The 13981-nt window shown below is 40.7% G+C and overlaps 1 protein-coding gene and 1 non-coding gene across 4 annotated transcripts in view; one reads left to right on the plus strand and one right to left on the minus strand.

Annotated features, from left to right (window-relative positions):
* Positions 1–13981, minus strand: part of GPBP1 (GC-rich promoter binding protein 1) — an 87460-nt gene that overhangs the window by 46751 nt on the left and 26728 nt on the right. For all 3 annotated transcript variants that reach the window (XM_023518960.1, XM_003782748.2, XM_012812136.1), the window contains exon 3: positions 9031–9150. In XM_023518960.1, the coding sequence (XP_023374728.1) occupies positions 9031–9093 (63 nt within the window). In that variant the 5' untranslated portion in view covers positions 9094–9150. The remainder of the gene's footprint in view (positions 1–9030; positions 9151–13981) is intronic.
* LOC111721998 lies at positions 10956–11083 on the plus strand. The gene has a single exon (XR_002770971.1). It is a non-coding gene; the product is annotated as a small nucleolar RNA SNORA51 (small nucleolar RNA).

The raw sequence follows: 13981 nt of genomic DNA on the forward strand, positions 1-13981 counted from the left end.
CTTTTAAACAACAACAGCAATCTACTAAAAAAAAATTCACTCAAATGAGAAATATGCCAAAGAATAAAATAATACTATATATAATTTTTTAATGTATTATATTTGTAAATTGCACTTATGTTGAAATTTAAAAATATATATTACAATACTATTTTTGCATTCTATAAAAATTTTTGTTGCTCCATATAGACCAAATTTTTAATTAAGAACACCCCCACACACACTCCACCCCTGCCCTGGGTCAGTGGTGTCCCACTTTACCAATGTTAAAATCTCGTTACCTTACACGTGACACAGCTGGTCTGGTCATTTTAGGTCCTGCCTTTCCTTCACCCCATCTCCCAATTCTTACTGTTTTATAAATTTAGCTCCCACTCTAAAGATGCCTATCTTGAGTAGTTTAGATTGATTTTGTGATTCCAATTCACTTCTGAATTGGAATATTGCTTTGGGTCATGTTATTATACTGATTACTGTTTACTATAGATCACAGATTCTGCCCATTGTTGTTTAAGATAAAGGTTAACATAGCCTTCCCTTTAACTCAGATGTATGAAATTGTAATTTTGGAAAGACAAGAACAGAACAGTTGTGGAGAGGCTACTCTCAGTATTCAGAATCCCAGTTTTCAGACAAAGTTTAGTGGATCTAATCCTGTCTCTGAATATTAGCTAACAGTGACAGGCGGCCGGACCCTTTTCGTCTACTAACACTTTGAACTACAAAAAAAAAGTGAAAGACAGTTACTAAGAGACATGAATTGATTGTAATCAATTCCAAGGTCTTGGGTAATGATGAGAGTTTCTTATACTTTGAGATTACTTCTTAAATGTCTATTATTTTTTCCATAGTAGAACTAAATCAAAATCTGAAACTTTTAGATGCTACAAAAGGAAATGCATTTTGAACTTTCAGATTAAGATGCTCAACAGGCCCAGGAGTTGGAGGTTGCTATGAGCTGTAATGCCATGGCACTCTACCCAGGGGGACAGCTTGAGGCTCTGTCTCAAAAAAAAAAAAAAAAAAAAAAGATGCTCAACAGGTACAGGACAAATGTTACAAAATCTGAAAAAATCCAAAACACTTCAAAGTCCTAAATCTATTGAATAAAGGAGACTCAAGCTAGCTGTACCTTTCAAGTAAGGTGACCAGACCAATTTTTAACAATTTGTCCCACAGCCCGCAGTGTTTAAAAAAAAATCCTGATTTTTGGAAAGACTGCACGACAAACTAGGGAAGGTTGGGACAACGGGAAGGGAATATACAGTTTTCGGCTGCTGAAAAGGTTAATGTAACTCCATTTGGGAATGAAGAGGTTAATGTAACTTCATTTGGAAATGAAAAGGCTAATGTAAACTCCCTACTCCCCTCCTGGCCAAGGCCACCCAGGTGGACAGGCACCCTACTCCTTTGAGCCACAGGCCCTGCCCTATACATAATTTTTTTTAATGTATTATATTTGTATGTTGTACTTATGTTGAAACTAAAAATATATATATTACAATACTATTTTTACGTTCTATGAAAATTTTTGTTGCTCCATATAGACCAAATTTTTAATTAAGAACTGCCCCTCACCTCCACCCCACCCCCCCACCCCCATCAATGGTGTCCCGCTTTACCAATGTTAAAATCTGGTCACCTTACTTTTAAGTACAGAGCAGAGTAGAAGACAAAGTAATTATTAAAACTGCTTTCTGTGTTGACAGTGTGTGCAGTAACATGAAATTTATTTCATGTGTGCAGACATAAAACAACTCGTAGTCCAGACTTCTATTATAGGGCTTCTTTTTCAAACTCTTGAAACTTTTAGAGTGATAGGAGTATCATTTGCCATTCATAGTGAGCCCTGTGATAACAAAAGACAGAGGACTTTATGCTAAAGTATTTAAAGTGGGGCAACTAGCTAGCCTGCGGATAGGGCAAGTCACCAAAAAGACTAAGGGGGTGGCACCTGTGGTTCAGTGAGTAGGGCACTGGCCCCATATACCAAGGATAGCGGGTTCAAACCTGGCCCCAGCCAAACTGCAACAAAAAAATAACCAGGCATTGTGGCGGGCACCTGTAGTCCCAGCTATGAGGAAGGCTGAGGCAAGAGAATCGCCTAAGCCCAAGAGCTGGAGGTTGCTGTGAGCTGTGACGCCATAGAACTCTACTGAGGGCAACAAAGTGAGACTCTGTCTCTTAAAAAAAAAAAAAAAGACTAAGTGATTAGAAGGTTGAACTCTCAGCCCCACCCACTGATCAACAGTAGAACACAGGAAGGTGGTGGGAGGGTAGTACACCCAGACAGGGCATGGAAGCTCCAGGTACCCACCCCTACACAATACATCCCTCTATCCATCTATTCTTCAGATATCTTTTATAATACGCTACCAAAGATCAAGTGTTTTCCTGAGTTCTAAGAGGCATCCTACCAAATTAATCAGTCTCAAGGAGAGAGGGTCACAGAAACCCTAGTTTGTAGTTAGTAATAAGTACAGGTGTGTCCCGCTGACATAGGTACCCTCCTCCCCCCATTCTCTAGGCCCAGGGGAACTCAGAAATCAGACCCCCTTCCCGCCTAAGGACAGACTGCCCTTTCCAGGCCACACCCTCTGGGCTCTAGCAAGGTCAGGAACAAAGCAGCCTGACTTGTTTTGGGTGGTTCCACCCTGAGTAGGGAGTATACACCGTAATCCTTTCCCAGAGATAAAAACTGCAAGGACCTGATAACCTTACCATTGTAGAGACTGCATTCATTCATTTGTTAATGTACTCATTAACTTTGAAAAAAAAAGATGTTTTTCCACCTACAATGTCCTGGCCAAAATGTAATATAGACCCCAAGACAAAGGGCCCATAGGAGGAACTTCCAACTTAGGTCTTCCCCTTTGCCAGAAGCTCTGGTGCTTTTTTACTTCCGTATTCTTTTCTAATAAAATCCTATCTTACCACTAAAAAAAAAAAGAAGAAGAAGAAAAAGAAAAAAAGTACAGGTGTCCCAGACTTGCAACTGACATCAGAAGTGGGGGCAGTCCTCTGGGACTCAGCACCTCAGAGCACTCAACCTATGGGATCTAACACTATCTCCAGGTAGATCTTATCAGTCAGAATTTTTTTTGAGAGCCTCAAGCTGTCCCCCTGGGCAGAGTGCCATGGCATCACAGCTCACAGCAAACTCCAACTCCTGGGCTCAAGCAAGTCTGCTGCCTCAGCCTCCCAAGCAGCTGGGACCACAAGTGCCCACCATGACACCTGGCTATTTTTTTGGTTGCAGCCATCACTGTTGTTTTGCCAGCCCAGGCTGGATTCGAACCCGCCACCTTAGTGTATGTGGCTGGTGCCTTAGCCACTTGAGCCACAGGCGCCGAGCCAGTGAGAACTGAAATGAATTACAGGATAGGGCAAGTCACCAAAAGGGCTACGTGATTAGAGGGTTGAACTCCAGTTAGAGTGTGCTGGAGAACTGCTTGGTGTGTGCAGATAAACTTCCCACACACCTGGTCATAGAAATCCTTTTATGTTGCAATGAGAGGGGAAACAGGTTGTTTTTGCCCTTTCTACACAGGTCTTATATTCTAGAACAGCCAAAACATCTATATCAATTACTTTCAAAATGAATATAGCTACGTAGCTTGACTGTACCAAAAACAGAAATTACTATGAAAAATCTCAGAAATGATAGGAAATAAACTTATTAAAGAGAAAATATAATTTTCTAAAAATAAAGAGCTAAATTCTTAATTGTGTGGCCTCCTTCTGATTTCCTCTTTAGAGGAAAATAGGTAGGCAATTAACAGGTGAATTTATGATCACCTGTAGTTGTTTTATGTCTGCCCACTAGCAGATAGAAGAAAGGCCAACCAAAAGCTACTGTTGCAAAGGAAATGGCCTTGAAAACTATTTTGTCTCCCCAAATTCTGGGGAACAGAAACCCTGCCTCAAGTCAGTGGTTGGGAAAGGCAAAGAATATCTCGTTTTTAGTGCCACAAAAGATAGCTGAAGATGAGATTAATCCATCTCATCCAGTGGAGGTCCAGACTGTCTTTTTTTTTTTTTTTTTTGAGACAGTTTCACATTGTCGCCCTTGGTAGAGTGCCCTGACGTCACAGCTCACAGCAACCTCAAACTCCTGAGCTTAAGCAATTCTCTTGCCTCAGCCTCCCAAGTAATTGGGACTATAGGAGCCTGCCATAATGTCCGCCTACTTTTAGAGACAAGGTCTCACTCTGACTCAGGCTAGTCTCGAACCTGTGAGCTCACACAATGCACCCACCTCCTCCTCCCAAGTGTTGGCATTACAGGTATGAGCCATCTCTTCCTGCCTGGTCTAGACTGCCTTAACCAAAGATTGGCTGAATCTCATCAGAGGCTATAATAGTATCTTGGCCCAAGATGGGATTATAGGATCAGAACCTTTAAAAGTTCTGTGCTTCTGCTTAAAAGCAGGAATGTGGATTCTAAGACCACTGTCTACCATTTTCCTCCTTTGCCAGCAAAATAAAAAACTTCTCTTTCTTCTCAAACTTCTTGTCCCTCTTTTTCTAATGCAGCTTCAAGGGGACAAGTGCAGGACTTTCAGGCAAATTTTCATTAACACTCCTCCTACTAAGTAGGTGACCTAATCAAAAACATCACATTATGACTTTTATCAGAAAAATATATACAGATATAGTCACTCCACAGTCAGACTACTAGTTTTAAAATATCACGAGTGGTACGTAATCTATCCAAAAAGCCCATTTTCTAGCACTCTATTCTGCTTCGAGGGCTTTCTTCTTAGTAAAATTGGAAAACAGATGACAATTTCAATGCTCTATGATAGTTTTGGGTGTTTGTAAATATATCTGTAAAAACTAATCTATTTTTGCATTTTGTCAAACTCTGTATTAACAAACTATTTTATTACAGTACCTTCTGCTTGGTATTTTTAAGTAAAATAAACATTTCTTTTTTTTTTTTTTTTTTTTTGAGACAGAGCCTCAAGCTGTCCCCCTGGGTAGAGTGCCATGGCATCACGCTCACAGCAACCTCCAACTCCAGGGCTCAAGCGAGTCTCCTGCCTCCGCCTCCCAAGTAGCTGGGACCACAGGCGCCCGCCACAGCGCCCGGCTATTTTTTGGTTGCAGCCGTCATTGTTGTTTGGCGGGTCCGGGCTGGGGATTCGAACCCGCCACCTTAGGTGTATGTGGCTGGCGCCTTAGCCGGTTGAGCTATAGGCGCCGAGCCAACATTTCTTTTTTTTGAGAAAGAGTCTCAAGCTGTCGCCCTGGGTAGAGTGCAGTGGCATCACAGCTCACAGCAACCTCCAACTCTTGGGTTTAAGCAATTATCTTGCCTCAGCCTTCCAAGTAACTGGGACTACAGGTGCCCACCCCAATGCCCAGCTATTTTTTGGTTGCAGTTGTCACTGTTGTTTAGCAGGCCCGGGCTGGATTCGAACCAGCCAGCTCCAGTGTATGTGGCTGGCACCCTAGCCGCTGAGCTACAGGCACTGAGCCTAAAATAAATATTTCTTATCAAGCTGTATAAAAACAAAGAAGGAAAATAAACATTTTTTAAATTAGTGCTCCTGATATATAACAATATTATAAAGTTCACATTACTCCCCAAATTTTAGCCACGTATTCAAAACCTCATTTATTTGAAAAGTAAGTCTTCAAAATAAGTCCTCCATATGGAAAGACTTCAAACCCTCTAAATTTTTTTTTTTTTTTTTTTCAGTTTTTGGCTGGGTCGAGTTTGACCCGCCACCTCTAGTATATGGGGCCGGCACCCTACTCCTTGAGCCACAGGCACCACCCTCCCTCCAAGTTTTTAAAACACATTATCTCCAGAGAAAAAGTAAAGGAGGTTATTAAGTCCAGTACAGAAATTCTTGCCAAGTGGCTCATTGACCGTACCACAGTGGTCACAGCACTAGCCACACACAACGAAGGTGGCAGGTTCAAATCAGTCCCAGGCCAGCTAAACAACTGCAACAAAAAAATAGCCAGGCATTGTGGCTGGCACCTGTACTCCCAGCTACTTAGGAGGCTGAGGCAAGAGAATTGCTTGAGCCCAAGAGTTTGAGGTTGCTGTGAGCTGTGACACCACAGTACTCTACTGAGGGCAACATACGTAGTTAGACTCTGTCTCAAAAAAAAAAAAAATTCTTACCAAGTTTTAGTTGGTTTTCTTGAGAAACTGTTTCTTCATTTCCTATGTGCTCTTAGGATAATTGTCAAAGACTATCCAATTGTTTGCACAGAAAGGGAGGGTGTCCCTGTTCCCCAAACCCAGTTGACCTGGTTCCATTACTTGGCTGAGCTACAAAGTTCAACCAAGGCACGGTGGTAATCGAAAGCAAAAGTGAGTGGAAACTAAAAATAAAACTGGAGCAGCACAGGCAGCATAAACAGAAAGCAAAAGTAACCTGCAGAAGTTCAGTGTCTTAGATCAAGTATACTCAAAAGGGTTTGTTTTAAGGTCTGAAAAGCCATTTCTCTTTCTTCAGTTCTTCCACATCTTCCCTCTTCAAAGCATCATATAAGGTCTTAGCAAACTCTATGTATCAAGAAACCCATATCTGACAGTATTCTGTCATTCCCAGAAACTCTCTTAAGCATTTTTTTTCTTTCTTTTATAGAGGGGCTAGTGAGGAAACAAATTGTCTTAACTCTCTCACGTGAAAGCCTCTTCTCATCAGGGAAAAAGGACAAGCCCAAGTAAGTAACCTCAAGTTTGTACATTTAAGCCTTTTCTTTTGACGCCTTAAATCTTTCCTCAAGGAAATGTATCCTCAACTTAAGATTTATATGAAGGGCCACAGATTAATAAGTCATCTACATACTAAATAAAGACACTCAGAGATGCCATGTTCAGCTCTCTGAGAAGTTTATGCAGAGCAGTCCCAAAAATTCCAGGACTGTCTCAGAATCCCTGGGGTAGTACAGTCCCTACATTAAATGGGTATAATGCCTGGTGTCAGGATCTGTCCAGACTCCAGGTGAAAATGAACAGTAAAGACGGCATCGTTCAAATCTAAAGCTGAGTAATATTGTGCTTCAGGAGGAATCTAAGGTATGAGAGTGTAAGGGTTGTTGTGGGCACTGGATGCAAAGGAACCATTATTTCATTTACTGCCCTTTGATCTGGATTAACCTCAGTTTGACATTTGTATAGTGAGAATGGAGTGTTATAAGGAGAAGAGTACATCACTAGCATTCTGTTATTTTTTAGTTATGTAATTGGAGCTAAACCCCTAACCCTCTGGGGTAAGCAGCTATATATTCTGCCCTCTTGAGGAAATCCCACCCCGGACCTGACATAGACTTTTGGGGGGTTTTTTGTTTGTTTTTTTGGAAATAAGAGTCTCACTCAGTCGCCCTGGGGTTGAGTATCATGGCATCATAGCTCACAACAACCTCAAACTCTTGGGCTCAAGTGATTCTCTTGCCTCGGCCTCCCAAGTAGCTGGGACTACAAGAAGCTGCCACAATGCCTGGCTATTTTTAGAGATGGGGTCTAGCTCTTGCTCAGGCGGGTCTCAAACTCCTGCCCTGAACTCAAGCAATCCACCCACCTGGGTCTTCCAGAGTGCTAGGATTACAGGCATAAGTCACTGCACCTGGCAGGTTTCATATTTTTTGCCATATTTTTACCCCATCTGCCCACACTTTAGGATCTGTATTGGCCAGCTCACGTGGTATGTCATTTACGTTTGGTTTTAATCGTTTTTACTATTGCTTGCTTAGAAATACTAAAATTCAGAACTTGGAGAGTCCTGTGGTACAATCCACTCAGTCAAGACGACAGGTTTCCCTCCTTTCAGTTCCTAAACAATCCGTAAAGCATATTCAAAAGGGCAGGCTCTCAGCATTTCTCATCCCCTCAAATCTCAAATGAAGAGTTAAATTTATGAGGAGTGCAGTCAAGAAATTAGGGTTCCTTTCCTTTGCCCATCTCACACTCACAAGAGAGCACTCTATACCAGATTCAAAGGACAAATAGGCTCCAGCTGCCCTTGCTCTAGTTACAACACTGGGAAAAAAGGCCTAGACAGGACAGAAGTTCCACACAAAGAGGCAAGCTGTGCTTTGGAATAGTGGTACTGAGATTTTGACCAGTGTGAAAAATAGACCTCAAAGGAAATGACTACTTAAAACAAGGTGGAAAAAGTCAAGGCTAAGGAAGTTTTCAGAAACAATGGGGATTCTGATGGTAAAAAAACAGAAGGAGCCTGTTATCTCCTTTCAATGAAGAGCGATAAGCTGAACATGGCCAACTAATTCAGAAAGAACTAGGAAAAGAGCTAAAAGGAGCCCTAATGGGGTCAGACAAACCTCAGAAGACTGGCCCCAAACCCAGGCCTACTCTACTTCTATTGAATTTGAGCACAGAGCAGTTTATGCCCTGGAACATTGCTGAAAACAATACAGCCATCAGTTGGCAATTTCGGGAGCTTAACACCTGGGGTAGCCTATCAAAAGAGGCAGACAGCTTTATGAAAAAATCAGAGACAAATACATAAAGCCCTGATAAAATCACCTCCATCCCTCCCTGTGCACACCTCTTTACTCTCTCTAACTCAACCATTTCACTTGCCCAAATAGATAAAGGAGGTCAATATTTAAAATGAACATTCCAAGGATGAAGAATAATTCTAAATCACCACGTTCTTGAAATTATGCTCAAATTAGATAATGTCTGGCAAAGCACTTTGCAACTAAAGTACACCATGTATGTTGGACAGCATGATTACTTAAAAAGGCAATCAATCTAAGAACAGTAAAAAAATATATAGAAAAAGGTAGTATGTATAATGTTCCAAGTATCTGGTATGAATTAAAATTTGTGGAACACTGATCCAAAGGACAACTTGAAAGTAAATGGTTTCGCATGTCGATGATATATTGAAAACTGACTGAATAAAACCAATTCAACATGAAATAACTTAATATAAATGTACTTCTCTGCAAAGATACTAAGCCTTCACATTTTAATTTCATTTGTGTAGAACATGAATGAAAGAGAGGCAGACAAAAAGAGAGATGCAGGAAAGAGTACCTTTGTTGATGATGGTGGAGTAGGAAAATTAAGCCAGGCTGGAGCAAAGTCATGCTGCGCCATTTAGGTCCAGTCTCTCCAACTCAGTGAAACAAGGCTTCAACACCTCATGGCAAGTCCCTGTCATATAAAAATGGAAGGAATTAGACCTGTAGCTCCTGGCCAAAAATGATCTCCTTTAAAGTACAATTAACTTACTACTATAAGACTCCATTTATAAGGAAAAATCTAGAAAAGGCAAAACTACAGTGAAAAAAAATTGATCATCGGGGGAAGGTGATGACGACAAGAGGCAAAAAGGAATTTTCTGGCTAACTGGGTATTTTTTGTAATTGTGGTGGTTATACAATTGTTCACATCTGTAAAACTCAAATTATAACTTAAAGTTGATTATTTTTCATAAAAAGTACAGAGTACATTTATGATGTATTCTTCCCTGACCCAAAATGGAATTTGAAATCTGATCTAACTACCAATGGTAGAAAATTCAAGTTAGAGGAAAAAGTTAAAGCACAAGTAGGAGAAGTAATCTACCAAATTCAGATTATAGGCTATTCCAAATCATATAGTCTGGTTTCTCCAACAAATAACGGCAACTGATAATCCATCAAACACATGTGTGGACCTAAGTATGGTTCCCTACTTAAATCAACCTAAAAAAGTATGAAAAAGCAAAAATGTGAACATAAAAGCTGGATACTTTATTAAATGGCATTAAAGAATAATCATTGTAGATGTGATAATGGTATGGCAATTATGATGCTTTAAAAGAAAGACAAATCTGGACTCTGTTTTAAAATGTACCAGGGGATGGGCACCCATGGCTCAGTGACTAGGGCACCAGCCACATCTGAAGCTGGTGGGATCAAGCCTGGCCAGGGCCTACTAAACAACAATAACAACTGCAACCAAAAACTAGCCGGGCGTTATGGTGAGCACCTGTAGTCCCAGCTACTCGGGAGGGTGAGGCAAGAGAGTTGCTTAAGCCTAGGAGTCTGAGGTTGTTGTGGCTGTGACGCCTACCAAGGCCGACACAGTGAGACTCTGTCTCAAAAAGAAAAAAAAAAAAGTACCAGGGAATGTTGATAGGTTATATTTGAAACAAGGTTGTCCCTATGTTTGTAAATGCTGAGGCTGCATATTGGTACAAAGAAATGTATACTCTTCTCTGTACTTAATATATGAAAATTTCCATAATAAAATTTTTTTTATAATAACAATCATCACAAGTTTTCAAAATACTTTAGAAACTACTCTTCTCCATTTTGACTTTAATTGTTCCAGAAGCTGTCTCAACAGTGTCAATAAAGGTTTGGGGATCAGACCAGACCAGAATCTAAACATATTAAAGTCATAATTTTTTTAAAATAAGGCAAAAGTCAACAGGGTAACTGTTCTCATTTCCATAAGAGCTTAGGCTATTTGTCAATCTTCCTAAATCAGAATTTCTAAACATGAAAATATCTAAGTTTACAAATAACAAATTAGCATAAGGCTTTATATTTACAACTACATAATAACCCCAAAGTTAAATTTTAACAAATGATCAAGAATATTACTGTACACATTATAGGAAGCTGGGGTGGGTAGACTACCTAGCTCAGGAGTTCAAGACCAGTCTGAACAAGAACAAGATCCTGTCTCTACTAAAAACAGAAAAATTAGCAAAGTGTCATGGTGGGGTGCCTGTCATCCCAACTACTGGGGAGGCTGAGGCAGAAGGATCCCTTGAACCCAAGAGTTTGAGGTTACTGTGACTAGGGTGAGGCCCTGTTACTCTAGCCTGGGACAACAGAGTGAGACTGACTCCAAAATAACAACAACAACAACTCACAATGGACATGAAAATGATCATAAAGGTTACAAGAGAGAATCCCTGATACAATCTGAAAAACCTGAGATAAAGTCCAATAAAATATTAATAAAGACCTGGTGCTTACCAGGCTGTGTTCTTACACTGACTGTATAGAAAGAGGCAGCAGAGTAAACCTACCCTATGTACACCCCCACCCACACCCCATGCCTAGCCTGTATTGTGAATGCGGGAACATGGAAGGAAAAAAAAAACCATTCATGAAGCAATTAAGTTTTAAGACTGTCAGGCTGTGTGTAGTAGCTCATGCCTGTAACCTTTTCACTTTGGGAGGCCGAAGCAGGAGTACCACTGGAGGCCAGAAGACTGAAGTTGCAGTAAGTTGTGATGGCAACAAAATGAGACCTTATGTCCCGACCCTACTCCAAAAAAAAAGTGTACCTTATCAAAATATACCACACATCACAAAAATTCAGACATTTAGGAATTCTATTTCTCTATCTGCATTACATTTAAAAGTCTTGTGAAAAGTGAAAAATGAAAACTGAAAGTATTTTAGAATTTATAAAGAAATTTTATATTATCTCTTTTAGCAAGTTAAATACTAAAATGTGCTGAGAAATATTTTTCCAACAACTTTTTGTTGAAAAAATTTCAGGTCTAGTAACTCAAAGTGAAAAAATAGTTTTGTAAATTTAAAAAAAATTTCACTAAAAGCTCCAGAGAATTTAAAATAAGAAAAAAAATTAAAAGTTTATCATCTGAGGCCTGGTGAAGTGGGTCATGCCTGTAATCCCACCACTTTGGGAACACAAAGCAGGTGGATTGCTTGAGTTCTTGAGTTCAAGATCAGCCTGAGCAAAAGCAAGATCCCGCCTCTAATAAAAATAGAAGGACTGAGGCTATCGCTTGAGCCTGAGATGGAAGGTGCTGTGAGCTGTGACACCATAGCACTTATCCAAGGCAACAGCTTGAGACTGTTTCCAAAAAAAAAAAAAAAAAAGTTTATCATTTAAAATAAAAAGGTAGGGTGGCACCTGTGGCTCAAGGAGTAGGGTACCGGTCCCATATACCAGAGGCAACAGGTTCAAACCTGGCCCTGGCCAAAAACTGCAAATAAATAAATAAATAAATAAATAAAATTTGTAATGCCAAAAAAAAAAAAAAAAAAGAATGCATAATCAGTTCACTGATTTAAAAAATAATAATAAATAAAATAAAAAGTAGGCCCAGAATGGTGGCTCAGGCCTGTAATCCTAGCACTCTGGGGGGGCTAAGCAGAGTGGATCCCATAAGCAAGACTCCTATCTCTACTAAAAATATAAAAACCATCTGGGCATTATGGTCAGCATCGATAGTCTCAGCCACTGGGGAGGCTAAGGCAATAGGATCACTTGAACACCGGAGTTTGAGGTTGCTGAGAACTAAAAGGCTGCCGCACGGTCATGGAGTATCCCCCCAAAAAATTTAAAAATAAAAAATAAAATTTAAAAAGTACTATATGAAAAAGTGAAAGTTATATACTTAAATTTATGTCTATAGAGACAAACCAAAAAAAATCACCTATTTGCTTCTGCAATGTATTTACAAATTTTAATATAAATCTAGTTTTATTTTGGTTTTTTTTGGAACAGTGTCTCATTTTGTCGCCCTTGGTAGAGTGCCATGGTGTTATATCTGACAGCAACCTCAAACTCTTGGGCTTAAACAATTCTCTTGCCTCAGCCTCCCAGGTAGCTGGGACTATAGGCACCCACCATGACGCCCAGCTATTTTTTGGTTGTAGTTGTCACTGTTTTTTTTTTTTTTTTTGGAGACAGAGCCTTAAGCTGTCCCCCTGGGTAGAGTGCCATGGCATCACGCTCACAGCAACCTCCAACTCCTAGGCTCAAGCGAGTCTCCTGCTTCCGCCTTCCAAGTAGCTGGGACCACAGGCGCCCGCCACAACGCCCAGCTATTTTTTTTTTTTTTTGGTTGCAGCTGTTATTGTTGTTTGGTGGGCCCAGGCTGAATTCGAACCCATCACCTTAGGTGTACGTGGCTGGCGCCTTAGCCGGTTGAGCTATAGGCGCTGAGCCAGTTGTCACTGTTGATTGGCAGGCCCGGGGTGGATTCGAACCCACCAGCTCCAGTGGTATGTGGCTGGCACCCTAACCGCTGAGCTACAGGCGCCAAGCCAGTTTTTTTTTTTTCTTTTTGAGACAGAGTCTCACTCTGTCGCCCTCAGTAGAGTGCCAGGGCATCATAGCTCACAGCAACCTCAAACTCTTTGGCTCAAGCAATCCTCTTGCCTCAGCCTCCCAAGTAGTTGGGACTATAGGTACCTGGCCACAACGTCCACCTATTTTTAGAGATGAGGTCTCACTCTGGCTCAGGCTGGTCCGGAACTCATGATCTCAGGCAATCCACCCAACTCAGCCTCCCAGAGTGCTAGGATTGCACGTGTGAGCCACTCGCTGGGCCACAATTCTAGCTCTTAATGAATAAAGTATAAATAGCTAATGACAGGAGTTAATTCATGATTTGAAAAAAGGTAAAGAGTGATATTTCAAAGTTCCATTCCACTCATTTTAAACATTCCATCTGATTTTCATTCCATCTTCCTTTCCTGCGTAATAAGGTTATAGGCTGAATTATGTATGCCCCCAACTTAAATTCATATATTAAAGTCATAACACCCAATATTTCAGAATGCAGCATTATTTGAAGATAAGGTCTTTAAAGGTGATTAACTTAAAGTGAAGGTATTTGAGTGGGTCCAACTCCAGTCAGACTGTGTCCTTATAAGGGATGAGACACCAAGGATGCCAAGCCCAGAGAAAAGAAAAAGATCCTATGAAGAGGCAGCAAGAGGGTGGCCATCTGCAAGCTAAGGAAAGAGGTTTAAGAAACAACCCACCCTCTGGTAACCCCCAGATCTTGAATTTAACACCTCCAAAACTACAAAAGACACATTTCTGTTATTTAAGCCACTTAGTCTGTGGTACTTGGTTACGGCAACCAAATACAAACAAACAAGAACATTAGAAATAGACCAAATGGGCTCGGCGCCTATAGCTCAACCAGCTAAGGCGCCAGCCACGTACACCTAAGGTGGCGGGTTCGAATCCCCAGCCCGGACCCGCCAAAACAACAATG

Source organism: Otolemur garnettii, unplaced genomic scaffold (genome assembly GCF_000181295.1).
Source record: "Otolemur garnettii isolate 467f Iridium unplaced genomic scaffold, OtoGar3 scaffold00005, whole genome shotgun sequence".
Taxonomy (NCBI): domain Eukaryota; kingdom Metazoa; phylum Chordata; class Mammalia; order Primates; family Galagidae; genus Otolemur; species Otolemur garnettii.